The sequence below is a fragment of the Bubalus kerabau genome, chromosome 8, assembly GCF_029407905.1.
Source record: "Bubalus kerabau isolate K-KA32 ecotype Philippines breed swamp buffalo chromosome 8, PCC_UOA_SB_1v2, whole genome shotgun sequence".
In the NCBI taxonomy this organism is placed as follows: domain Eukaryota; kingdom Metazoa; phylum Chordata; class Mammalia; order Artiodactyla; family Bovidae; genus Bubalus; species Bubalus kerabau.
This window is the reverse complement of record NC_073631.1, coordinates 12,649,100-12,676,888: the sequence shown is the minus strand read 5'-3', so window position 1 is coordinate 12,676,888 and position 27,789 is coordinate 12,649,100. Positions and strand designations below refer to the sequence as shown.

The 27,789-nt window shown below is 43.2% G+C and overlaps 3 protein-coding genes across 9 annotated transcripts in view; 2 read left to right on the top strand and 1 right to left on the bottom strand.

Annotated features, from left to right (window-relative positions):
* The window catches only part of PEX1 (peroxisomal biogenesis factor 1), a 77,301-nt gene extending 73,697 nt beyond the window's left edge, over positions 1 to 3,604 (top strand). For both annotated transcript variants that reach the window (XM_055589707.1, XM_055589708.1), the window contains one exon: positions 3,102 to 3,604. In XM_055589707.1, the coding sequence (XP_055445682.1) occupies positions 3,102 to 3,186 (85 nt within the window). In that variant the 3' untranslated portion in view covers positions 3,187 to 3,604. The remainder of the gene's footprint in view (positions 1 to 3,101) is intronic.
* Positions 26 to 27,789, bottom strand: GATAD1 (GATA zinc finger domain containing 1). 6 transcript variants are annotated; one of them, XR_008717551.1, is made up of 9 exons: positions 27,380 to 27,789; positions 26,519 to 26,644; positions 24,466 to 24,525; positions 22,880 to 23,063; positions 13,234 to 15,341; positions 12,917 to 13,043; positions 12,705 to 12,790; positions 12,073 to 12,222; positions 29 to 696 (listed from the first exon to the last, which is right to left on the bottom strand). XR_008717551.1 is itself a non-coding variant. In XM_055589712.1 (5 exons), exons 1-5 carry the CDS (start codon positions 27,635 to 27,637, stop codon positions 20,719 to 20,721), a joined length of 819 nt encoding a protein of 272 aa, XP_055445687.1. In that variant the 5' UTR covers positions 27,638 to 27,777; the 3' UTR covers positions 16,011 to 20,718. The 6 variants fall into 6 exon arrangements, 2 of the variants coding, with proteins under 2 accessions (XP_055445687.1, XP_055445688.1); XR_008717550.1 differs by having other exon boundaries at positions 28 to 696; positions 12,705 to 13,043; XR_008717548.1 differs by having other exon boundaries at positions 26 to 696; positions 12,073 to 12,790; positions 12,917 to 15,341.
* LOC129658874 (protein lifeguard 2-like) overlaps positions 26,860 to 27,789 on the top strand; it is a 38,300-nt gene continuing 37,370 nt past the window's right edge. Inside the window, exon 1 of the mRNA XM_055589715.1 lies at positions 26,860 to 26,924. The gene's annotated coding sequence lies outside the window, so the exon portion shown is untranslated. The remainder of the gene's footprint in view (positions 26,925 to 27,789) is intronic.

Here is a 27,789-nt window from a genome sequence, read left to right as displayed (position 1 = left end):
TATATCTTTCCTTTTCTCCTTTGCTTTTTGCTTCTCTGAGCTGAGACATGGAAACAACCTCAATGTCCATTGACAGATGAGTGGATAAAGAAGTTGCCGTGTGTGTGTGTGTATATATGTGTGTGTGTGTATACACACACACCCCGGAATATTACTTAGCCAAAAAAAGTGAAATAATTGCATTTGCAGCAACATGGATGAACCTGGAGATTATCATACTAGGTGAAACAGGTCAGAAAGAGAAAGACCTGTAGACGTATGCAACCCCAAGGCTGGCTGTTGTACCCCTTTGTGTCTTTTTACTGTCGTCTTTCCATAGGCAGCATAAGATACTTGTTTAGCATTAGTGCTCTTCATGTGTTTTTCAAAAAACATAAGTTTTCTCCAGCTTAAAGGATCCATCTGGCCACTGACAGATAGGGTCTTAATGGTGACTGTAACCTGCAACCCTTTTTATGGCTTAACCATGAATGACCATAAGAAGTGTTCAAAAAGAGTGCAAAGGATGTAGGTTTCAGAAGATCCACAAAGTTTACTCACAGAACTAGCCAAAGAAAGCAAAGTGCTTCGTGGTCACAGGCAGTGAGAATGGGGCAGTGAAGATGGAGTCTCCCGTCTCCCACCAGAGTGCGTGATGCCGCCAGTTGCAGACCTGCCCTTCGCTGCACCCACAGGAGCTCCTGGAGCGGGGCTTCCCTGCACCAAGAAGACAGTGAAGCTTGAGCCAACAAAGGCCCCTGTGGGCTGGGACACCTTAAAGCCAACTCCCTAAGAGGTGGCACAGCTGGACAAAGAGATTGCTGCTTATCACTTCTTGTCTCAGATCCTGAGTTTTCTTGATGCCCATCAGATTCAAGCTGATAGTTAATCTTCTGGCTGGCTTCTCGCTGATTAAGCCTCAGAGAGTCACAAGCCCATACCAGTCACAAAGCCAAGCTCTCAAGACATAGAACAAGGGGAAACCTCACCTGTTTAAATAAAGGGGACCCACTGCAGTGTGTCTAAACAAATGCACATCTATTAGAACCATGAAGTCACCAGTCTCTGAGGCCAGTGGGCTCGAACAATGGGCATAAATTAGAACCTATCCCTGGCGGCTCAGCTGGTAAAGAATCCATCTGCAATGCAGGAGACCCTGGCTTGATCCCTGGGTCGGGAAGATCCCCTGGAAGAGAGCATGGCAACTATTCCAGTACTCTTGCCTGGAGAATCCCCATGGACAGAGGAGCCTGGTGGGCTAAGCCCATGGGGTTGCAAAGAGTTGGACACAACTAAGCGACTAGGCACACAGCACACACTGCGTTTCCACTCCTTGGTTTTCTTCCTCATGAGAAGTGACACAGAAGCCAGACGGAAGCAAACAACAGCTGTGTTTGGGGAGAATTGGATCAACAGAAAACAAGAGTACTCAGAAGATATCTTTTCCAGAGTTGCTGTAGCTAAGGCACTAGTTCACACAAAAATTTTTCTCCTGCTTCTGAATTTAGAAAAGGACTCTCCCCACTCTCACTTCCACTGAACCTGCAGGCAGAGACCCAGGACACTGACATGGTAAGGATTCTGGCCCTTGACTGGCTCTTGTCAGAGGTCCCAGGATCTCCCACCTGCAGCGATGGGAGGCCTCCATATGCACCAAACTGCAGGGGTAGCAAAACTTTCCCTTCTCGGTTCTTTGGCTTCTCTATAATTGACTGACATAAGATGTTAACAGGTGATAAACTAATTTTGTAGCTACAGGAACCCCATAAAAACAAGACTCATTGGCGGTCAATGAGCTGAGGCCTCTGTAGTGTCCTGAACTGAGGGAAGGGATGGGGCCTGAAGCTTCAGAGGTGAGGAGGGCAGTTCACAAGGAGATGAGACGAGCAGACGTTCTCCCCGCCACACAGATAAAAAAAGTTATGTCTGGTAGAGGCTCTGTCTGGTGCAGGCCCCAGTCTCAGTTATTTAAGGCAGTTAAGGGAGAGGTAAAAGGCTTTCCTGGGTCTGCTGGGTCTTGATTTCCTTCAAGAAATTTTTTCAAAATAACCCATGTGCCAAAGTGGTTCACTAGGGGGCCATATTCTGCTCCCCTTCAACAAAATATGTGCTTATTGTAGAAAAATCAGAAAACAAAGGGGAAAAAAAAAAAGCAGTTTCCCTAAACCTCATTACCTCCCAAATCTTATTTATTTGTATGCTTATGTTTTCTGTTACTAAAATAAGACACTCTGCACATATTGCTGTATAGTAGTCGTCCGTCCATCCACACATCTTTAACATTCTTTCACATTTTAAATAAGTTTACTATTTTGTCATTTATATAGTACAGCTATGGCGTAACATCCAGTTTTTGGACATATAAGTTGCATCCAGGTTTTCACTATGAGCAATGTGATAAACGTTCTCTTACCTCTGTTTGCACATATCCTTAATTATTTCACTGGGATAGAAGTAGAATTGTCGCATCAGTTTACTCACAGTTTTTTTTAATGCTTTCGAAATCTACTGCCAAATTGTCTTTCAGAAATGTATGTAGCAATAGCAATATAGTTATAGTACCAGCTTCACCATACCCTAAGTTAAATATTTTAGTCTCTCTCTAAACTTGGCCACCTCATGCAAAGTGTTGACTCATTGTAAAAGACTCTGATGCTGGGAGGGATTAGGGGCAGGAGGAGAAGGGGCAACAGAGGATGAGATGGCTGGATGGCATCATTGACTCAATGGACGTGAGTCTGGGTGAACTCCGGGAGTTGGTGATGGACAGGGAGGCCTGGCGTGCTGCGATTCATGGGGTCGCAAAGAGTCGGACACGACTGAGCGACTGAACTGAACTGAAACTTGGCCAATTTCGAGAAAAGCTGTATACATCTTAAAATTTTTACATTTCTCTGATTACAGTATAGCCTTTAATCATTGTCATTTGTATTTTCTCTTTTCTAACTTGCCTCGTTGTTCCTTTTCTGTTGGAGTGTTCAACTTTTAAAAACTCTTATAAGAACTTTTATAAGAACTGTCTTTTGTTTCTTAAAAACTTGTTTGCAGCAATCCATTGTTTTATGTTTTGTAAGTTCAGCATTTTTAAGTATTAAATGTTATCTTTTTTTTTTTTTTTAAAGGTATGAAAGCTTTCAAAATCCAAAGAAGAGAAAAAATCAAAGTGGAACAGTGTTTCGACCTGGACAGAAAGTAACCCTGGCATAAACTATGCTTCTGATTCTGCGTGTGTGTGTGTGTGTGTGGTGTTTGTCCCTGTGTTGTAACACTGAAAATGATGTCTGTACATGTCTTTTTAATTTAACTTGTTAATCTATAAAAACAAAGATTGGTAAACCTGTTATCTAATGATCAGGATTATTTGACAGTAATACTTTAAAATAGAGATATTTATAATATCTATTATAAATAGATTCTGTATTTTATTTCCTATATATATGCAAATTCTTACTGAAATAATATTGGCCACATGGAATAACTGATTTTTTTCTCCTTTGAAGAAGAGAGAAAGTAATTAAATACATTTCTTAGAATTCACGGTTGCATATTCAACATCTTTCATTTGATAACTTTTATGCTTAGCACCTTGATTATTTTGGAAATAAAAAATTCAGTTATCTACTGATCCAATGATCTGTTCTTTTTATCTGAAAATGTAGAATTTGCACACAGTTTAAATAAATTGAGTTGTTCCTTCAATGAGAAGTGAAACGACATCCCCTAACATACTACATGCAGCTGCAAGGCCAGGAGCTTGAATGATGTGCAGTCCTCCCCGCCAGCTCCGTGACAAACCCATCCTGCCGTGCTCTGATCTGTGAACTAACTGTAATGTCACTACCATCAGCACAAGCTGTATAGCATAATGTGGTAAGGGCAAAGGACAAAGGTCAGTAGAATATGCAAATAAACACATAACGGAGCAAACAGAAATGTATCGGCTGTAACCACTGCCCTTCTTGCAACTAGTCATTTGGTCATGACTGATAGATTTTATTTCTCTCTTCCATTATTTATTCCATGTTCCTCTGACTTCCTCCCTCACGTTAGTAGATTAGAAGCTTCCCTGGTGGCTCAGCTGGTAAAGAATCTATCTGCCTGCAATGTGCGAGACCTGGGTTCAATCCCTGGCTTGGAGAAAAACCCCTGGAGAAGGGAATGGCACCCCACTCCAGTATTCTTGCCTGGAGAATCCCATGGACAGAGAACCCTGGTGGGGTACAGTCCATGGCATCACAAAGAGGAGGACACAACTGAGCAGCTAACATTTAGTGGATTAGAGGCCTTTATAAGTAGGGTGGTCTAAGCTGTCATTTCCATCTTTGCCTTTGGTGACCTAAGATTGCAGGTGTTCTCCATTAAATTAACCATGCACACTCAGTATCAGAAGTTTCCAGCCGTTCTTCTCCCATCACCCACTGTATAGCATCAGCTTCGTATTGACTCAGCCAACACTGTAAATCCTCCCCTTTCAAACCACCGGAATCATCACTATGTTCCCCTCCCAGAAGCATGCCTCCTTTGCTTACCTCTAAATCCACAAAGCCCAGAATCACAAGAAAGGCAAGCAAAGATGTTTGAGTCACTAGGAATTAACTGAGACATGTCATTCTCCCTCGCACTTCGGTTCCCAGCTCCTTAGCGCCTTCTGTTAAGGCCATGGGCACTGGTTCACAGTATGTATACTGTGTACTGCATCTTGCAGAAAGCAACTCCAACTTCACAGTCAGTTATCTCCCCAGAAGCCCAGCTGTTTCTGGGTGAGAGGAATTTACGTTCAGTCTAGGGAATTCACTATAAAGTGAGTTTTGTGATCAGGAGCAAATGCCGTAAGGCATAGTGTAATAGTGTGAGAGTGTGTGGTGAGTCCGTGAAAGAAATGCTGGGCTGGAAGAAGCACAAGCTGGAATCCAGATTGCCGGGAGAAACATCAGTAACCTCAGATAATGCAGATGACACCACCCTTATGGCAGAAAGTGAAGAAGAACTAAAGAGCCTCTTGATGAAAGTGAAAGGAGAGTGAAAAAGTTGGCTTAAAGCTTAAAGTTGGCTTAAAGCTTAAAGTTGGCTTAGTTCAGAAAACTAAGATCATGGCCTCTGGTCCCATCACTGCATATGGTGACTGCAGTCATGAAATTAAAAGATGCTTGCTCCTTGGAAGAAAAGTTACGATCAACCTAGACAGCAATATTAAAAATACAGAGACACTACTTTGTTAACAAAGGTCTGTCTAGTCAAAGCTATAGTTTTCCCAGTAGTCATGTATGGATGTGAGAGTTGGACTATAAAGAAAGGTGAGCGTCAAGTAATTGATGCTTTTGAACTGTGGTGTTGGAGAAGACTCTTGAGAGTCCCTTGGACTGCAAGGAGATCCAACCAGTCCATCCTAAAGGTGATGAGCCCTGAATATTCCTAAGAAGGACTAATGCTGAAGCTGAAACTAATACTTTGGCTACCTAATGTGAAGAACTGACTCATTTGAAAAGACCCTGATGCTGGGAAAGATTGAAGGCGGGAGGAGAAGGGGATGACAGAGGATGAGGTGGTTGGATGGCATCACCGACTCAATGGACATGAGTTTGAGTAAACTCTGGGAGTTGGTGATGGACAGGGAGGCCTGGCGTGCTGTGGTTCATGGGGTCACAAAGAGTCAGACATGACTGAGCGACTGAACTGACTGAACCTGGCTTCCCAGGTTGCTCTAGCAGTAAAGCACCTGCCTGCAAATGCAGGAGACCTAAGAGACTAGGGTTTGATCCCTGGATTAGGAAGATCCCCTGGAGGAACACATGGCTACCCACTCCAGTATTCTTGCCTGGAGAATCCCATGGACAGAGGGGCCTGGCAGGCTGTAGTCCATAGGGTCACAAAGAGTCAGACATGAGTGCTTCTTAGCCTAGCACCCAAGGTCTCTACCTCCAAATATATTCTTTAGATTTTGCATAAAAAAGAAAAATACGTAGTTCTTGTCTGAGCCTTCTCCTTCTACACTGACTTATTATTGTCTCCCTGGGGCATGTAGGGACAGGACAATAGAAGGAGCTTCCTTTTACAAGGCTGATCCCATGCAGATGGAGGTGATTTGGGTATTCAAGCAAGGGACACCAGCTGGGCCACTATCAAGCAAGATTTCAAAAGGCTGGGGATAAAAGGGACTCCAGTTTCTTCCATGTGTCCACATCCCAATTACCAGGAATTCAACTCTTTTCCAATCAATACCTGTTGAGGTCCTTTAATGGACCGGAACCTGGTGGTCCAGAGTCGACAATAAGAAAGTAAAAGAAAGAGGCTGATATTCCTTGGTTTATGCAGAAAACCAATAAAGCCCTTGATACAGGGCTTGTGTTGCTCATGAAGGCACTGGGCGCTCTCTCGAGGGGGTGAAGTCACAGTTCACCTTCTCGAGAGGGTCTTAGAAGCCTGGGCGGGAGAGCATGACGCGTTTCTACACTCCAGAGAATTAGCTGGAAAGAGAGAGAAAGACACGGGGACCCAAGCTCTGATGGAACAAGGGTGTTTTATTCAACATAGTGTGGGTATATATACTGTCTTACAAGGTAGCTTCATTCAGCAAAGATAAAGATCAAAAGCCAGACTTACAATTTATCAAGGAAACATAAGGCAATCCATATCAAAGAGAGAGGGTTGTAAATAATCACTTTTACCCTATGGTTCATAAAAAGGAAGAGGGTTGTAAATAGTTACTTATCACCTTATGGTGAAACTAATGAAGGAAATGCACGCATTCCTCAGTCGGAGCGGTTTGCCACCCCTCTTAATTCCTGAATATTCAGGAATTAATAAGGAACAGAGGATTCATGACAGATCCAAAACAGCACACAAGAAGCCTCCTGTTAAATGCTTCCTGACAAATACCTAACTTTTTCATAAGAGATCTAAAATGGCTGTGAACTCAATGAATAATGCCATCCAGTAAACTATGGGATCAAACTCCTGTTTTCGTGCCAGAATTTGGCACAAAAACAAAAATATAGATCAATGGAACAGAATAGGAAGCCCAGAGATAAGCCCACACACTAATGGTCACCTGCTCTATGACAAAGGAGGCAAGAATATACAACAGACAAAAGACAGTGTCTTCAATAAGTGGTGTTGGAAAATGGGCCAGCTATGTGTAATAGAATGAAATGAGAACATTCTCTAAGAGCATATGCAAAAATAAAATGAAAAGAGAACCCTTTTACGCTGTTAGCGGGAATGAATTGGTACAGCCACTACAGAGAAGAGTATGGAAGTTCCTTAAAAAACTAAAAATAGAACTACCATATGATCTAGCAATCCCACACCTGGGCTATATCTGGAGAAAACCATACTTCGAAAAGATACATGTCCCTCAATGTTCATTGCAGCACTATTTACAACAGCCAAGAAAGGAAGCAACCTAAATGTCTTATCAACAGAGCAATGGATACAGAAGGTGTGATATATACATACAGAGGAATATCACTCAGCTATAAAAAAGAATAAGACAATGGCATTTCTAGCAACATGATGGAAGAAGAGTTATGACCAACCTAGACAGCATATTCAAAAGCAGAGACATTACTTTGCCAACAAAGGTCCATCTAGTCAGTTCAGTTCAGTCGCTCAGTCATGTCCGACTCTTTGCAACCCCATGAATCACAGCAGGCCAGGCCTCCCTGTCCATCACCAACTCCTGGAGTTCTCTCAGACTCACGTCCATCGAGTCAGTGATGCCATCCAGCCATCTCATCCTCTGTGATCCCTTTCTCCTCCAGCCCCCAATCCCTCCCAGCATCAGAGTCTTTTCCAATGAGTCAACTCTTCGCATGAGGTGGCCAAAGTACTGGAGTTTCCGCTTTAGCATCATTCCTTCCAAAGAAATCCCAGGGCTGATCTTCAGAATGGACTGGTTGGATCTCCTTGCAGTCCAAGGGACTCTCAAGAGTCTTCTCCAACACCACAGTTCAAAAGAATCAATTCTTCAGTGCTCAGCCTTCTTCACAGTCCAACTCTCACATCCATACAAGGCTCTAGTTTTTCCAGTGGTCATGTATGGATGTAAGAGTTGAACTATAAAGAAAGCTGAGCACAGAAGAATTAATGCTTTTGAACTGTGGTGTTGGAGGAGACTCCTGAGTGTCCCTTGGACTGCAAGGAGATCCAACCAGTCCATCCTAAGGATCAGTCCTGGGTGTTCATTGGAAGGACTGATGTTGAAGCTGAAACTCCAATACTTTGGCCACTTGATGCGAAGAACTGACTCATTGGAAAAGACCCTGATGCTGGGAAAGGTTGAAGGCAGGAGGAGAAGGGGATGACAGAGGATGAGATAGTTGGATGGCATCACCAACTTGATGGACCTGAGTTTGAGTAAGCTCTAGGTGTTGGTGATGGAGGGAAGCCTGGCATGCTGCAGTCCATGGGGTTGCAAAGAGTTGGATACGACTGAGCAACTGAACTGAACTGATGGACCTAGAGATTATCATAGAAAGCAAAATAAGTCAAAGATAAATATCATATGATATCACTTATATGTGGAATCTAAAAATGTGATGCAAATCAACTTATTTATGAAAAGAGTCACAGACTTAGAAAACAAAAAACTTATGGTTATCAAGAGGGAAAGGTGGGGAGAGGAATAAATTAGGAATTTAGGGTTAACATATATACTATTATATATAAAATATATAATAAACAAGGATCTATGGTATAGCAGATACCATAGCACAGAGAACTCAACTCAATACTATGTAATAACCTATATGGGAAAATAATCTTCAAAATAATGGATATATTATTATTAACTGAATCAAAAAGATTCGACACTGAAAGACGAACCCCCCCCCCCGGTTGGTAGGTGGCCAATAGGCCAATATGCTACTGGGAAGAGCAGAGAAACAGCTCCAGAAGGAATGAAGAGGCTGAGCCAAAGCAGAAAGAACGCCCACTTGTGGATGTGTGATGGCGAAAATCAAGTCCGATGCTCTAAAAAACAATATTGCATAGGAACCTGGAATCTTAGTTCCATGAATCAAGGCAAATTAGAAGTGGTCAAACTGAAGATGCCAAGACCGAACATCAACATTTTAGGAATCAGTGAACTAAAATGGACTGGAATGGGTGAATTTAACTCAAATGACCATTATATCTACTACTGTGGGCAAGAATCCCTTAGAAGAAATGGATTAGCCATCATAATCAACAAGGAGAGTCCGAAACGCAGTACCTGGGCGTAATCTCAAAAACGACGGAAGGATCTCAGTTTCCACGGCACACCATCCACTGTCACAGTGATCGTCGGTGCCCCAACCGCCAGTGCCGAAGACGCTGAAGTTCAACTGTTCTATGAAGACCTGCAAGACCTTCTAGCACTAACACCAAAAAAGATGTACTTTTCATTACAGGGGACTGGAAGGCAAAAGTAGGAAGTCAAGAGACACCTGGAATAACAGGCAAGTTTGGCCTTGGCGTACAAAATGAAGAACAGCAAAGGTTAACAGTTTGCCGAGAAAACGCACTGGTCATAGGAAACACCATCTTCCACCAACACAAGAAACAACTCTATCCATGGATATCACCAGATGGTTAATACTGAAATCAGATTGATTATGTTCTTTGCAGCTGAAGATGGAGAAGCTCTATGCAGTCAGCCAGAAGACAACTCGGGAACTATCTGTGGCTCAGATCATGAGTTCCTTATTGCAAAATTCAGACCTAAATTGATGCAAGTAGGGAAAACCACTAGGTCGTTCAGGTATGACCTAAATGAAATCCCTTATGATTATACAGTGGAAGTGACAAATAGATTCAAGGAAGTAGATCTGATAGAGTGCAAAGCAATCAACACATTCAATGCAATCCCTATCAAAATTCCAATGGCATTTTTCACAGAAGTAGAACAAGCAATCCTATAACTTATATGAAACCACAAAAGACTTCAAAAAACCAAAGGATCTTAAACTCATCTAGAGGCATCATACTCTCGGATTTAAAACTATAATATAGTAATCAAAACAGTAATGGTACTGCCATAAAGACAGACATATAGATCAATGGAACCTAACAGAGAGCCCAGAAACAAACCCACATATTTATGGTCAATTTACGACAAAGCCAAGAACATGCCATCGTGAAAGGACAGTATCTTCAGTAAATGGTACTGGGAAAACCAGACAGCCACACGCAAACAAATGGAACTGGAACATTATCTTGCACCACACACAAAGTTTAACTCAAAGTGGATTAAAGACTGAAATGCAAGACCCAAAATCATAGAACTCCTAGAAGAAATAGTGGGTGATCTCCTTGACACAGGTCCCGGTGACAATTTTTTTGAATTAAAACCATAAGCAAAGGCAACAAAAGCAAAAATAAACTTCAGCAAAATGAAAAGGTAAACTACCAGTATCAGACAATACTTGCAAATAATATTTATGATAAAGGATTAATATCCAAAATATACTAAGAACTCATTCAACTCGACAGCAAAAATAATAAAATAATCTAGAAAATGAGCCGAGGACCTGGACATTTTTTTCAAAGAAGACATACAGATGGCCAACAGGTACGCGGAAGGATGCTCAACATCACAGATCAGGGCAATGCAAATCAAAGACACGACCAGATGACCACTCACATCTGTTAGAATGGCTGTTATCAGAAGCACAAGAAATGAAAAATGCTGGCAAGGGTGTGGAGAAAATGGAGCCCTTGTGCACTGTGGATGGAAATGTAAATGCATCCAGCCACCACAGAAAACAGTACAAAGGCTTCTAAAAAAGCTAAAAACAGAACTACCGTACGATCCAGCATTCCCATTTCTGGGTCTTTGTCCAGAGAAAACAAGAAACACTAACTCAAAAATATACAAGCACCACGGTGTTCACTGCAGCATTATTTACAAGAGCCGAGTTGTGGAAACAACCTGTGTCCATTGATGGGTGAATGCATAAAGAAATGGCAGTACATGTGCACAATATTAACCAGCCTTCTGAAAAGATTTAAATAACTAAAAAGATTTAAATCTTATAATTTGCAGCAAGATAGATGGACCTTGAGGGCATTATGCTAAGTGAAATAAGTCAGAGAAATAAAACCATACAGTTTCACTTATGTGGAGAATCTAAAAAAAATAGTAATATAAACACGACCTCATATACAGAGAATGAATTGGTAATTGCAAGAGGTGGAGACAGGGAGTGGACAGGGGGCGAAATGGGTCAAGTCAAAAGGTACAAACTCCCAGCTGTCAGTCATGGGGATATGATGCACACACAGCATGGTGGCTGTAATTAATAACACTGCATTGTACATCTGACAAGTTGTTAAAACTTTTCCTCACAAGAAAAGTCTGTAACTACGTATGGCGACATACTAACTAGACTTATTGTGGCGATCATTCTGTGATGCACACAAAAGCGAGTCGCTGATGCTGTATGCCTGAAACTAATGTGTGTCAGGTATAACTCAGTTTAGAAACATTTTTTAAAGTAAACAAATAAGTATCACATTCTCTTGGGGAAACACTGCTTTCAATCGCCCTTCTTAAATGAAACATCTCATGCGGTGGGGAGGCTCCCCAGGACAGCCACTGTAGTTCCAGGCTGTCTCAGCAAGATGCTGCCGATTATGTACTTACAGCCTCTGGGGCCACAGTTCTTAGATGCAGATCAGGCAGCTGTGCTGCGAGGTGGGAGCTCAGTTCTGAGACTGAGGACTCCACTGCTTTAGCTACACCTGGGTCTCTCAAACCGTGCGTTGTTCCACAGTGCACCTTGTTAGTTCCATGGAAAATTTCTTGAGCCTGGCAGGTGACAGGCATCAGTCCAGCCCACTCGTGACCAGCTTACCACGGCACAGGGGTCTTAGGCGGCCAGAGCTCTACCAGCTCTGCCTGCGACTTTGCCGTGCCGGCTTCGCACTTTCCACTGGTAACAGATCTGTTGTTTTTTTCTGAGATTTCTTTTACAGTGGTGGACGCTGTAATGACTTTAAATATTTTGAGTTGTGCCTATCTACTCAAGATTGTGCCAGCTGGTGAAACCACCAGATACTTCTTGTCTCCACTTACTTGCGCAAGTCCCACAACAGTTTACACTTTGGACTTACCTTGAGGCTTCGCGAGTCTCCTCACAGTTGCCATCTTGCTTCCTTTAGGTTGAGGGTTCCCATTATTATTCCTTGTTGAAATGATCCCAATTCAACCAGACTTAGTGTTTCTGGCTGTCTTTTTTTTAATTGCTGTGTGACTTTATTACTCTAAACATACAATAAAAAAACAAAAACTAGCCCAAATACATCAAACGATAGCACACGTAAACCCAAGACAGGCCAGTTCGCACCCGTCCTTCAGAGTTACGGGCACTGATACTGACGGCGAGGCCAGCGTGCTGGCTGTTGGGGGAGAGGGCCAGGAGAGGGGTGAGGTGGGGCAGCCCCCGCCCGTGTGTGTGTGTGTGTGTGCATCAGCTCGCCTGCACCCGTGGGCACCTGCGGGCGGGAGGGGAGAGGGGCAGGGAGCCAAGGGGCTGGGGGGTGCGGCCCCGAGCATGGCCTCTGCTCACAGGCTCAACCAAAGAGAAAGCAGTCATCTACCACCGAGTGCCCCACTCAGCTGAGCCTCAGGCTGGGCTGCGGCCACCCCAGAGCCGTCCTCTCCAGTCGTCCAGCTCCTCGGGAAGCCAGACCCTCTCCTGCCCACCAGGACAGTGTCTGCACCCAGGACCTGCAGAAGCCCCCACCTGGCTCGAGGTCTTGCCGGGCGGCTCTTCCCAGTGGGGCACCCAGGCTGAGCGTCCCTTCTGCCTCTGTTACCCAGAAAATTTATCTTTAAAAAAAGACAAGGTTATCTCAGATGGGACCCACAAGATGACCCCTCAGGTGCCCCAGAAGGAACCAATCACAGAGCAAGGCTAGGGGCAAGGACCTGGCAGGGCCTACCTGAAGCGCTCACCTTATGGAGCAGGTTGGCCGCAGAGTCCCAGTGCCGTCGCCCCCAAGACCTGGGGTTTTCACACTCAAATTGTCCTCCAGGAAGGATCCAGACAAACTTGAAGAGCTCAGAAGGCAAACTAAGCAGCCTGGAGAGTGGCAAAGAGGCAGTGAAATCAGGGGCTTCCGGGCTCCCTTCGCCACAGTTTGGGAGCCCCCTGACATCTCCAGTAGCTGTCTTCAGGACCCATGTTGTTGCTGTTCAGTCGCCCAGTTGTGTCTGACTCTTTGCCACCCCATGGACTGAAGCAAGCCAGGCCTCCCTGTCCCTCAGCATACCCTGGAGTTTGCCCAGGTTCATGTTCTTTGCATCATGGATGCCATAGAGCCATCTCATCCTCTGACGCCCCCTTCTCCTTCTGCCCTTGATCTTCCCCAGCATCAGGGTCTTTTCCAATGAGTTGTCAGGACCTGTATCCTCACCAAAACTGTCGAGTGACAAAACTCAAGCAATTTAGTAATGATTTGGGGGTCCTTTGGTCAAGGGAAAACAACCCACGGATTCAGGACCTCCCAGCAGCACAGCCTCCTCACAAATGCCTGGCAGGAGCTTCATCAGCCTTAGAGGCTATGTGGAAACAGCCTGATTGGTCAGGGGGCTTCATTAGGAGGCGAGCAAGCCCCGAGCTCCAGGGTCAGGTAAACGAGCCACAGCGGAGCTGCAGTGTAGTATAGAGTGCTCAGTGTATATCGGGTTCCCTGACAGGGGACTAGTTGCTTTTAACAAAGCTAACTGGTATAAACAGGCCTTTGATGAGCTTCCTCAATTACCCCAAGGCAGGTGTAGAAACTGAAGTCTTTATCAGCTGCATTTTATATACAGAGAGAACTAGCCTGAGAAGTGGTTCTCACTGCTGGAACTATAAACATTTTTTTGGCTTTTTTCTTAAATTTTACTAAATTCTTTGCAACCTAATGGGGTCCCAGTCTCACGCCCACAGACACTGATTTACTTAGTTGCTTGCAAGAACTTCCCAGCAGGGTTTCCTTTTTCATTTTGTATTTTTTTGTTTTTAGTTGTTAAACCTCCACAGGGGATTGTAATGTGCTCCTGATTCACTGGTATAAATTCGTGGGAGGACAAGGAATCTAAAAACATACTCAAAATCCATATAAGTCTTAAAATATAAAACGTGGATAATCCGAGTGTGATATTTGTGAATTTGCTAGGTACAAAAGTACGGGCAAGTGACTATGGAGGAGAATGGATAGAAAATGAATTTTCCTTCAGCAAGAGATGATGGTGTTGGCCTTTGTAGTTCAGAACCTCTTAGTCCTGTTAATAAAGCCACAGCCATGAGGACCACCAAGTATGGTGGGGGTCCCGAGGGTCCCGGGTGAGCGGACGGTGGGCCGCAGCCCTGGGCCTCTCCCCAGCCCTGAGGTGGCCGCCGTTTTGAAACCCTGACAGACGCCAACATGTCCTAAATGCAGCCCCACTGTGAGACCCGAGTCACGAAGCTGCCCACGTATCCCTCGTCCAAATTTAGGGCACTGTTAAGGACAAACAGGAATTTAAAATAAGATGCTTAATTCTGTCGAAAATAAGGCAAGGGATTTTCCTTTAGGTCTGAGTATTTACCTTAGAAAACTTGTGTTTTCTCACACTCTTTGAAATGTATTTTTAAGAAACGCAATAAGCCTTCGTCAGGTTTGCGCTCTCAGGGCCCTGGGAGCCATGCCTTTGACCTGTAACTGTCAGGCCAGGGCACCCCATCCTCCAGCTTCTGTGGAGAGGAGGAGCTACACTTCAGTGCTGCAAACTGCTCAAGTCTTCCTGTCATACAGACGTGCGTGCCCCTTTCACCCCTCAGAAAGTCGATCAGCTAAGGAGGTGGTCGCCCCACTCACCAGGGAAATTCACCGAGAGCCGCATGTGACCAACAGCGCCGTGTGGTTCTCGGAGGACCACTTACCGTTTATCTGAGAACACGTGTACAGCGACTGTACCTGCCTGGCCGCACAAAAGGGTCTTTGTGCGACCTTTGTTTTTGCGACCTTAGCCAAATGCCTGTGATGGAGCAGCGCGTTCTAATTTAACCCTCAGTCAATAGTGTTTTCTTTCTCTACTACCTTTTTGGAGAAGACATCTGAATTGAGAGTTTTTTCGAACTGTATATTTCCCCAACAGCACCTTCGTTCTTTAAAGTGATGGTCTTTTTAACTTGCACATTTCCTATCCACGGTGAGAAGTACTAAAGGTACAGGTGTTTTTGTCAAACTTGCTCCCTTCCACAACAGGTGGAACACAGAAGTGAGAGGAATTCCAAATAGCGATATTGTCACTAGAAGCTGAGGCTGATTGGAGCTGCTGTCTGTAATTGAGTAATTACTTCAAGCCAGTCTGTCATGTTCAGTGAGAAATAATGGTTCATGATTCCCACTTCCTGAAAGAAAAAACAAAAAGAGAGGTTTTTTTTAAGTTTTATATACACATTGTTAGGAATTAAAAATGTTAATAACCCAATGTGTTCATCTTTCCCTTTGTGACATCTTTACTTTTCAATTAAAAGAAATTTACCAAAATAATACACGTACACAGTGATTTTTTTTAAAAGGCCAAGGAATTCTAAATAGTTGTAATGAAAAACAGCAGTTCTTTGCTTTATCCTTCACTGTCTCCGTAACTGTATCAGGATTTACAGAGCCACGTACTATTGCAGAAGTATTACCTTACACAACGACTGGAGCCCACTCAACAGCCTGTGTAAGGCTTCTGCTTCTGTGTCCGGGCTCGGCTCTAACATCACCAGGGCAGGCAGTCTGGAGGGAAGATGGGCGTGGAACGAGAGCAAGGACAAACTGGAGCCTGCATTTGTCTCTCAGCCCCTTGGCGACGGGGCTGGGAACACGGTCTGCGGGCCACATCGGCGCAGACCTTCCATTATAGGGTGAGAGACACAGATCTACACTATGAGTAATAGGAGCCATTGGTGTTTGCTAAGGAGGCAAATGAAAATTCAATCTTAATTCTAAAGATACTACACAAGTATCCACCAATTTATAAACAAATGGTCAGTTTATACACTGGTTTAAAAATATTTCATTTAATAAATACCTTACTTTGTATTCATTTTATTGATCAGTCATTCTTTGAGTATCCTAATATCTATTACATATTGACGACAAATCTGTCAACCAAATCACGAGTACAACAACACTAGTGTCTTCTACTTACACCATTTTGGGGCGGAAAACCCTTATTTACATGAAACAAATGAATGAGATAAATTCAAAGTCAATATATTGGGAAAAACACATTTTAATCCACAACTCTTAATACTAGCATTTAGTTATTTACAATGGTATTTACAATCAATTTTACAACAACTTTTGTGAAGAGAGATTAACTATAACATACAGCCATGTATCTACAATATACAGATCATAACTTTCTTCCAACTAATAAACCATAACTGTGTATAAAAATGGTAACAGTTAAAACTGCTACAATTCAAAATCACTGTAATTAAATTAGATTCTGGTAAATTTTCCTGGGGCTGGGAAATAATGGTCAGCTCAGAAGAGGAGAGGAGGCAAGTACATGTAAACCCCACTTTCTCCCACTTTGAAGCTGATGCTCCCTGACGCAGCTGACCTGCCCTTGAAGTAAAATCTGTCCCTGAATCCTGACTAGAATTCCTGTGCCTGACCTTCTAAATCTCAAACACTGTTTTAGGCCTGTTATGATGAATCCACAGCAGATGGCTTTAACTTTGGGGTGGACTTGTTTTTAGATACCAATGCTCAGTCGCTCAGTCACCGTCTGACTCTTTGCAACGCGTCTGACTCTTTGCAACGTGTCCAGCTCTTTGTGACCACATGGACTGCAGCACGCCAGACCTCCCTGCTGCTGCTGCTAAGTCGCTTCAGTTCTGTCCGACTCTGTGCGACCCCCTAGATGGCAGCCCACCAAGCTCCCCCGTCCTGGGATTTTCTAGGCAAGAGTACTATAGCGGGGTGCCATTGCCTTCTCCGCCAGACCTCCCTGTCCACCACCATATCCCAGAGTTTACTCAAACTCATGTCCATTGAGTCGGTGATGCCATCCAACCATCTCATCCTCTGGAATCCCATTGTCTTCCCATCTTCAATCTTTCCCAGCATCAGGCTCTTTTCAAATGAGTCCGTTCTTTGCATCAAGTGGCCAAAGTATTGGAGTTTCAGCTTCAGCATCAGTCCTTCCAATGAACACCCAGGACTGATCTCCTTTAGGACGGACTGGTTGGATCTCCTTGCAGTCCAAGGGACTCTCAAGAGTCTTCTCCAACACCACAGTTCAAAAGCATCAATTCTTCTGCGCTCAGCTTGCTTTATATTCCAACTCTCAAATCCATACATGACTACTGGAAAAACCATAGCTTTGACTAGATGGACCTTTGTTGGCAAAATAATGTCTATGTTTTTTAACATGCTGTCTAGGTTGCTCATAACTTTTATTCCAAGGAGCAAGCGTCTTTTAATTTCATGGCTGAGTCACCATCTGCACTGATTTTGGAGCCCCAAAAAATAAAATCTGTCACTGTTTTTATTGGTTCCCCATCTATTTGCCATGAAGTGATAGGACTGGATACCATGATCTTAGTTTTCTGAATGTTGAGCTTTAAGCCAACTTTTTCACTCTCCTCTTTCAAGAGGCTCTTTAGTTCTTCTTCACCTTATGCCATAAGGGTGGTGTCATCTGCATATCTGAGGATATTGATATTTCTCCAGGCATTCTTGATTCCAGCTTGTGCTTCTTCCAGCCCAGCGTTTCTCATGATGTACTCTGCATATAAGTTAAATAAGCAGGGTGACAATATGCAGCCTTGACATACTCCTTTTCCTATTTGGAACCAGTATGTTGTTTCATGTCCAGTTCTAACTGTTGCTTCCTGACCTGCATATAGGTTTCTCAAGAGGCAGGTCAGGTGGTCTGGTATTTTCATCTCTAGAAGAATTTTCCAGTTTGTTGTGATCCACACAGTCAAAGGCCTTTGCATAGTCAATAAAGCATAAGTAGATGTTTTTCTGGAGCTCTCTTCCTTTTTTGATGATCCAGCAGATGTTGGCAATTTGATCTCTGGTTCTTCCACCTTTTCTAAATCCAGCTTGAACATGTGGAAGTTCACGGTTCGTGTACTGTTGAAGCTAGGCTTGGAGAATTTTGAGCATTACTTTGCTAGTGTGTGAGATGAGTGCAATTGCACAGTAGTTTGAGCATTCTTTGGCATTTCCTTTTTTTGGGATTGGAATGAAAACTGACCTTTTCCAGTCCTGTGGCTACTGCTGAGTTTTCCAAATTTACTGATCATGGTCAAGGGTTCTGACAAAACATGGTCCACTGGAGAACGGAATGGCAAACCACTTCAGTATTCTTCCCTTGAAAACCTCACGAACAGTATGAAAAGGCAAAAAGATAGGACACTGAAAGATGAACTCCCTGGGTTGGTTGGTGCCCAATATGCTACTGGAGATCAGTGGAGAAATAACTCCAGAAAGAATGAAGAGACAGAGACAAAGCAAAACACCACCCAGCTGTGGATATGACTGGTGACAGAAGCAAGGTCCGATGCTGTAAAGAGCAATACTGCATAGGAACCTGGAATGTTAGGTCCATGAATCAAGGCAAATTGGAAGTGGTCAAACAGGAGATGGCAAGAGTGAACATCGAAATTTTAGGAATGTCAGCAAACTAAAATGGACTGGAAATGGTGAATTTAACTCAGATGACCATTATGTCTACTACTGTGGGCAAGAATCCCTTAGAAGAAATGGAGTAGCCATCACAGTCAACAAGAGTCTGAAATGCAGTACTTGGATGCAATCTCAAAAACGACAGAATGATCTCTGTTCATTTCCAAGGCAAACCATTCAATATCACGGTAATCCAAGTCTATGCCCCAACCAATAATGCTGAAAAAGCTGAAGTTGAAAAGTTCTATGAAGACCTACAAGACCTTCTAGAACTAACACCCAAAAGACATCCTTTTCATTATAGGAGACTGGAATGCAAAAGTAGGAAGTCAAGAAATAGCTGGAGTAATGGGTAAATTTGGCCTTGAAGTACAGAATGAAGCAGGGCAAAGGCTAACAGAGTTTTGCCAAGAGAACGCACTGGTCATGGCAAACACCCTCTTCCAACAACACAAAAGAAGACTCTACACATGGACAACACCAGATGGTCAATACTGAAAATCAGACTGATTATGTTCTTTGCAGCCAAAGATGGAGCAACTCTATACAGTCAGCAAAAACAAGACCAGGAGCTGCTCAGATCATGAACTCCTTAATACCAAATTCAGATTTAAATTTAAGAAACTAGGGAAAACTGCTAGACTATTCAGGTATGACGTAAATCAAACACCTTACAACTATTTAGTGAAAGTGACAAATAGATTCAAGGGATTAGATCTGATAGAGTGCCTGAAGAACTATGGACAGAGGTTCGTGACATTGTACATGAGACAGGGATCAAGACCTTCCTCAAGAAAAAGAAATGCAAAAAGGCATAATGGAGGCCTTACAAACAGCTATGAAAAGAAGAGAAGTGAAAGGCAAAGGAGAAAAGGAAAGATAAACCCATTTGAATGCAGAATATACCCATTTGAATGCAGAGTTCCAAAGAATTGCAAGGAGAGATAAGAAAGCCTTCCTCAGTGATCAATGCAAAGAAATAGAGGAAAACAATAGAATGGGAAAGACTAGAGATCTCTTCAAGAAAATCAGAGACACCAAGGCAAATTTTCATGCAAAGATGGGCACAATAAAGGACAGAAATGGTATGGACCAAACAGAAGCAGAAGATATTAAAAAGAGGTGGCAAGAATACACAGAAGAGCTATACAAAAAAGATCCTCAGGACTTAGATAATTACGATGGTGTGATCACTCACCTAGAGCCAGACATCCTGGAATGCGAAGTCAAATGGGCCTTAGGAAGCATCACTACGAACAAAGCTAGTGGAGGTGATGGGATTCCAGTTGAGCTATTTCAAATCCTAAAAGATATCAATGCTAATGACCTGTTAATCATTTTTATGGCTGCCCAATGTTAGTCCTAGGTGCGGTCAAGAAACTACTGCTCTGTGGTGCCTACACAGCATATTTCCTGTGTCTTCAGTGAAGCTAACTGTCCACACTATAAGCCTAACATTTTGATGAAGCCTCGTCCCGACTGAGAAGGTAGGTCAGAGCAGTGAAGAGCAGCTCTATTAAAATCAACCAGATGATTCTGAATTTCTCCCTACTACAGAAGACTTAGAGGAAAGTTTTTAAATGCCTGGGCTAATAAAAATCATCCACCAGTCCCTTTCCTTAATAAAGCAGTCAACAGTCTGTTAATATATTTTCTAGATAATAAAATAAAGCTTTTTTAAGAGATACTGTGAGAGATATTGTTGATCACAGCTATATTTTACTTGATTTAGCTCTTGGTTAGAAATTTGTATCTAAATTAATATTTTATTCTTATAGAAAAATACAGTCCATTTTATGAGTTTCTAGAAATAAATTAAGGAGAAAAATAGACACTACCTGTTCCTAATAGTCTCCCTGGAAATGACAGTATTTGCCTGGGAGGATATACACACTTAATGTGTATGTAATACTTCATTTCAAAATATATTTAATTCTTTTCTATCTCTTTTAATTTTCTAAGTGACTAGTAATACACAAGCTAGTGATTAGTCATTTTTCCATCCAAGAATTTCATTAAAGAAACATGTGGCATGTCTTACAGTGGTACAGATACAAGGGAACTGGAAATCCAGGTTTACTTTTTAAACTATAAATGGTTGGCAACTGTTTCCTTTATAGTTATTGCAGGAGTAGGTCCAACATGAGTCCATATATAGCCCTTCTCTGGTCTGGTGGGAACTGTGGGAAATGGTGATGAACGTGACTTGAAATATTCAGAAGGTGCATGACAGACAAATTCCAAGTATTCCATCTTCCTTGGAAGATCCTCCTCTGGTCCTGGAAGGGAGCCACAATTTACATTTTTGAAGATATGTATCATTTTCATAAAAATTAAAATTCCTAAACACTACGAGAAACTGGTCTGGTGCTAACCTGACATTAACCCTTGAAATATATATTATTTTGAAGTTACTGCCTATCATTTTTTTCTGCTTTTAACTGCTTAAGGAAGACAGTATTCTCTCCAAAATATAACTCAATATAGAAAGGATTCTAAAAGTGATATTTAGCCTTATATAATGTCTTCTATATGTCTGCTGCTGCTGCTAAGTCACCTGAGTCGTGTCTGACTCTGTGCGACCTCATAGACGGCAGGCCACCAGGCTCCCCTGTCCCTGGGATTCTCTAGGCGAGAATACTGGAGTGGGTTGCCATTTTCTTCTCCAATGCATGAAAGTGAAAAGTGAAAGTGAAGTCGCTCAGTCATGTCAGACTCTCAGCAACCCCATGGGCTGTAGCTCACCAGGCTCCTCCATCCATGGGATTTTCCAGGCAGGAGTACTGGAGTGGGGTGCCATTTCCTTCTCTGCTACTATATGTCAACACTGATCTAAATACTTGACAGATACATCAATGCTTTGAATCCTCACAGCAACCCTCTGAGTTAGGTACTATGATTATTCCCATTTTACATGAGGGAAAGAGGCGAGAGAGATGAAGGAAACTGCCTGAGATCACACAGCTAGTAAGTGGCAGTCCTATGAACCCAGACAGTCCAGTTCCAGAGTCTGGGCTCTGAAACTTTATGATATATGGTCTCCTTCAGAACATTAGGAAGAGGAGGTGAGAGAGAAGCCCAAGAGGTGGTTCAGGCACATTACTGCCTCTGCTGACAATCGGATCTGACGGGACAGGTAAATAAAAGTTCACTCTTCTATGTACTTACAAGCAGAAGACTAAAACTGCTTGGCCACGTGTCAAAACTTGACACGCAGGTGAGAATAACAGTTATACTTTATTTGTCCTTCCATTCTCTCGGAAAAATACCTTTTGTGTTTTTTCTTAGAATGAAAAAGTAATGTATGCTCATTGCAGAAAGGCTGGAAAGTTTGGGGGTAATTTTAAAACTCTAAACACTTTCAAAATTCTATTTATCAACAACTTCTTCCTGTGAGTCTATGTCAAGAATCAATTCTTTGGTCAGCCTTGAAATCAATGAGTACGGTGGCTGCCATTTCAACCACCAACAACAATATAACAGGTTACAAATGGTCCAGGATGACGTGTGTGATATGTAGAGGAACACATGTTGAGAATGTGTAAGATGTTGAAACATAACCATGACAGTTCCTCTAGAAATTATTTTTAAGTAACTTTTTGTATGTTACCTAAATAATATAGTTCTTGAGCAATAAATTCTTTTAATAGAGTTTAACCCTGGGTCACCCAGAAAAATCTTATCCACACAGCTTTTTAGTAGGTGCATGCTGCCCCATAACTCAAAATAATTGATAGCCTCAAACCCCAGCTTTATAAAATTTCATATTTTCTGTAAAATTATCTTTTTTGTACTTATGCTTCTTTGTTATGGACTGAATTGTATGCCCCCAAATTCATTTGCTGAAGTCCTAATCCCTAATGTAGTAACATTTGCAGAGAGGGCATTGAGAGAGGTAATTAAGGGTAAATGAAGTTGTAAGGATGCAGCTCTCATCCTATAGAATTGGTGACCTTATAAGAAGAGGAAGAGACGCTAGGAGTGTATGCACACAGAGGAAAGCTCATGTGAGGACACAACCAAAAAAGTGGCTGTCCACAAGCCAGGAAGAGAGCTCGCACCAGAAACCGACCCTGACAGCACCTCGATCCTGGACTTGCAGCCTCCAGAACTGTGAGACAGAAAAATTCTGTTGTTTAGCCCATTCAGTTTATTGTATTTTGTCATGGCAGCCTGAGCAGATGAATAGTTTCACATAATAACGGAAAATAAACTGGTTCAAGAACCTGTCTGTCCCTGTCTAACTCACCCACGATGTAGGACGCAGGGTCGAACTGGTCCCTGGGGCTAGCGAGAGTGGGAATGAGCCACGTCAGCGCTGCACTCTTCTCACAGTACTGGTCCTGGATAAAACCTCTGATCTGAGCATAGTAGGGTTTTCCATCTTGTTCATCAATTACAGAAACAACATCTCCAATTTGGTAATAGACTCCCTGGGAGAAACAGAAGATAAGCCTATATTTAAAAAAACAGAACAACACTACAGGTGCGAACTGAAACTTCCTTAATATGAAAACAACAGTTTTCTAAGTGGTCAACAGAAGGTCTTTGAGATGGTCTGATGCGTTGACATTTACATGGTTGTGATTGATGCCAATTCTAAAGCTGTTTCTTTTTTCTGTCTTTGGCTGTGCTGGGGTTTGGCTGCTGTGCACTCCTCACTGGGGCCTGTGGGCTTTCTCCAGCTGTGGTGCACAGGCTCTCTTGTGCAGCCAAAGGGCTTCTTATGGTGGTGTGTGGCCTCAGCAGTTGCAGCACATGGGCTCTCTAACTGTGGCTCACTGGCTTAGCTGCCCCCTAGGCGTATGGGATCTTATTTCCCTGAGCAGGGATCAAACCCGGGTCCCTTGCACTGGAAGGCAGATTCTCAATCAATGAACCACCAGGGAAGTCCCTAAAGTTGTTTCAATTTTGAATGAAAAAAATTTCACATACACATGATGACTTGCAGCTGGAGAAAACATGTGTTTATAAAAATAATTGTATATCACAATAGTACAATCCCTACTCTTTTCGCCAGAACCACTGCACTGGACAAAGTTAAGTGACTTGCTAAAAGCTCCATAAGGCAGCACCACAGCGGAGGCGCCGATACCAGCCCAGGAGTCTACCTCTGTACAGTCTTGAAAAGCAGTGCTTTTATCAAAACAACTTCACCTCTCCCCCTCACCACGGACTTCCAGGAGCAGCCAATCCCCACTACTGCCTTTCTCCTCTCACTTCTTGAAGGCATTTTTGAACCTCTGTGCCCACTCCCATCTCTGTGTCAGGCTCCATCCTCTATTTGTCCAAATCTCTCCTCTCCCTCCTTAACCGTCAGTGTTGTCAGGTTCACTAGGATGGCTCGTTGCCCTGGCTCCACACCACACATTTGGATTTTAAAAACAATTCCCATAATCTACATTAAAAAATACCTAAGATCCTCATATAGTATTTCCATAGGCAACTTCCTCTCCCCACTCAGCTCTGGATGTTATATAATAGCCATGTATGGGGGAAAAGAGCTTAGAAAGGAACAAAAAACACAATCATACCTTATACAGAGTAGCGAAGACCTTTAGACTAACCCAAAATTTTAGTACCACATTATGCCTTCCAGGTGGCTCAGGGGTAAAGAATCCACCTGCAATGCCGGAGATGGAGCTTCAGTCCCGGGGTGGGAAGACCCACTAGAGGAGCAAATAGCAAACCACTCCAGTACTCTTGCCTCGGAAATCTCATGGGCAGAGCGTGGCAGGTTACAGTCCATGGGGTCACAAAAGAGTTGGATAAGTGACTAAACAACAACAAAAATACAATACATTCAAATCTTCCTTCAATAACTATGATGCTCACCTTGTAGAAGATTGATTCTGCAGTGATTATGGTGGAAACGGACTCAGGAGCTTTGATAGGCTATGAAAAAACAGAAGTAAAAATATTAGCACATTCATAGTGTGTGTGTGTGTGTCTGTGTGTGTGTGTGTGTGTAGTGTGTATAGGCATTTTTCCAGCCACATATGAGTTCTGTAATCTGAGAAATACTAAAGTTGTTTGGTGACAAGAACTGCAGTGTTAAAAAAATAAAAATCTTCTGAACATTGTGACAAAGCATGGTCTGAATATTTCTGCTGTTATTTCCGTTACCTTTAGCTTAAAAATTGCTGAGAATTAAAGGACAAGCTCCTGATCATGTGGCTGAGACCTAACAGAACCCTTCTCAGAGCTTTACTGCACGTAACAATCTAGTTTTAAAAAGTATCTGTGGCTTTAATGGCCTGAGCATGACAGAGGTGGAAATAACAAACAAGTCTCCTCAAAGACATTTTCCATCTCAACTTAACTATAGCTATAATATCATCAGAACTAGTTTTCTAACAAGTCTGAACCAAAGGAAGCTTTCTTGGGAGCTGCTAGTAATTTGCCACCACTCAATCATCATCGAAATTTCTTCTTAAGCTATAATACACACTTTTATGCCATGACACAGTAACTAGGCCTTCCCAAATATGTCTTGATATCATCCTTGAAGAAAGTGGTTACAAGAAAAATTGATATTAAAATACTTTCAGAAAACATATTCCACCATACATAAGAGGAAAAGGGTGTTTAAGTGTGTACAACTATAATCAAGTATTCACATATTTTGTCTAGTCAATAATCACATTTTAGAAAACAAATTTATTAAAATCCTAATAAATTAGAAGCAACAATGGCACCCCACTCCAGTACTCTTGCCTGGAAAATCCCATGGACGGAGGAGCCTGGAAGGCTGCAGTCCATGGGGTCACTGAGGGTCAGACACGACTGAGCGACTTCACTTTCACCTTTCACTTTCATGCACTGGAGAAGGAAATGGCAACCCACTCCAGTGTTCTTGCCTGGAGAATCCCAAGAATGGGGGAGCCTGGTGGGCTGCCGTTTATGGGTCGCAAAGAGTCGGACACGATTGAAGCGACTTAGCAGCAGCAGCAAGGTCATATAAAAACACATTTGGATATTGTCAAAATTACAGATCTTGGTGTCCTGGGTTCCCCCTCACCTTTGCTTAAATACTGGAGGGGTTTACATGACTTTCATTTTCAATCTACATACGAGTCGGACATGACTGAAGCAACTTAGCACTCTCAAGAAAAAGAATCCACAATCTGCACAAGAAAATAATGCAAGGCCTCTCTGAGGTTTTTAAATGAATATACCCAGCTTCAGAAAATGCCTCTAATGGTGAGTGAAGCATTTCTGGTCTGAAAGCAGAGAACCATATTGAGGCTTAAAAAAAAAACCAAAAAACAGTATCGAATGCTTTGCCCAGTGTGTTTGACCACTGTCCCTTGTATTTACAAAATCAAAAATAAGCTTTCAGTTACCCCAGCACAAACCTTACAACGATCTACTTTCTTATAAAAGAAGAGATAAAGAAGATTTAGTAAAACTTTTGATTCATATTCATCAAGTTGATCACTGTAAATCAGTAAGAAACATTTTTGGGGGGCCATATAACAAGCAAATACGGAACTGAATGAATTCCAGTGTTATTATTTACTTAAAGCTTTAGAAAAGAAAAAAAATGCCATGCCCACACCAAGAACTGTAATCCATCTCATCTTTTGCATAGAGAACCCAATAAAATGTGCTCAAGATTTAGGTTTCCTTTAGAATCATGTTTTATGTTCCCCAGGGGGGGGAAAAACTAAAATAAGGAAAAGAGGATATCGTTAACTTTATAAAACAGTAAGCCTCCTAAAAGAGCTCCTTCCCTTTCTGAAAGCCTGGATCAGTCCCCAGAAGGCTACAGAAGAGCTGCCAAGCGCAGAGTCCAAGTTCAGTGGTGAGAGATGAAGGCGGTGGTTGGTCACACTACACACAATGCCACAATTACGGTACAAGACACTGTCCACAATCATCTTACATTTTTTAATTTAAAAATATGTCTTCTCCCTTTCCCTTTAGTGGAAACTTTCTTTTCAGCAGCTGGAGCAGATTTGTATTTAGTGTTTCTGAGCCGAGCGGACCTCCTGTGAATTTCCTGCTTACTCTGTTACATAAACAAAGAACAAAAAGAAGAGAAATAAAAAGTGTAGAAAGGTTGCTGTCCTGATACAACCATCTTACAAGGATCCCAGAGTATGCACTTTAAACGAACATTTAAAAATAAATTGAGTGCAACTTTTCTTTTCATGCTGGGTAATAATCAAACAAACTGGATTAATTTAAAAAGGGAGAGCCACAGGCAAACATCTCCAGAGACTTCAAAAAAATGTGTGAACTACTTGTAAAAGGGCAACGGGCAGCAAGAGGAGTCAGTCTACGCCAAGGTAAGACCATCGGTTGCGTTTATGACACAAAATTCCTTAAAAACTCAACTCTCCTAAGCCAGAGAATGGGTGTGGTATGCCACCTCCTGCCGTGGAACACTTATGTTACTACTGAAAATGACCTGATAATCTTAATAACATGACATTATGACAAAGAAAACTTTATCAACAGGGAAAGAGGTCCAGTAGCCGTGACCCTGTAGACATCTCTGTGTAAACGTACGTAAGTACCCTGAGATGTCCGGGTGCTACCCAAAGTATCACAGGGGAGGGATTTCTGAGGGGTTTTTCCTCTTCCTGCTTCTCTAGACTTAACTTCTCATGAGAAAAGGGGCTGAGAAGGGGTCAAACCAACGACGACCTTCCTGTCGCGGACGGGAGGGGGCGGCCCGGCCCAGTTTGCCGGGAGGGCGCCGCTTCGGCCTCCGCCCGCGGGAGGGGCCGCAGGGGCTCACCTGCTTGCCGCCCCCGCCCCCGTTGCTCTGCGGAGGGGCGGCCGAGGTGCTGGCGAAGGTCGCGGCGCTGAAGCCACCCCCTGTGCCGCCGCCGCCGCCCCCTGTGCCGCCGGCCGCCCCCGGGCAGGAGCCCCCGCCGCCTGCGCCGCCCCGGCCTGTGCAGTGGTGGCAGAGGATCTCCCCCTGCGGGCCCTTCTTCCACATGGAGGACGACGTGGTCTTGCAGACGCTGCAGGTGGGCTTCAGGCCCAGCGGCATGGTGGCCGGCTCGGGCGGCCCCCGCGGGCGCAGCGACACGGGAATGGCGACCGCCGACTTCGGCGGCCCGCGGGCCGGCCCGCCACTCCCACTGACAGAAGAGCGGCGCGGGCGCGGCGCCGAGCTGCCCAAGCCGGGACCGGGCCGCGGCA

Bases quoted from the DNA above. Each gene is read 5' to 3' on its own strand.
- GATAD1 (XM_055589712.1), bottom strand. From the start codon at position 27,637: ATGCCGCTGGGCCTGAAGCCCACCTGCAGCGTCTGCAAGACCACGTCG. The intron at 26,645-27,379 runs GTGAGCCCCTGC...TTTATGTAACAG, and splicing joins GGGGCGGGGGCGGCAAGCAG to AGTAAGCAGGAAATTCACAG. The intron at 20,910-22,879 runs GTGAGTTAGACA...GCTCCCTTCCAG, and splicing joins CCCTGCGTCCTACATCGTGG to GACCAGAGGAGGATCTTCCA.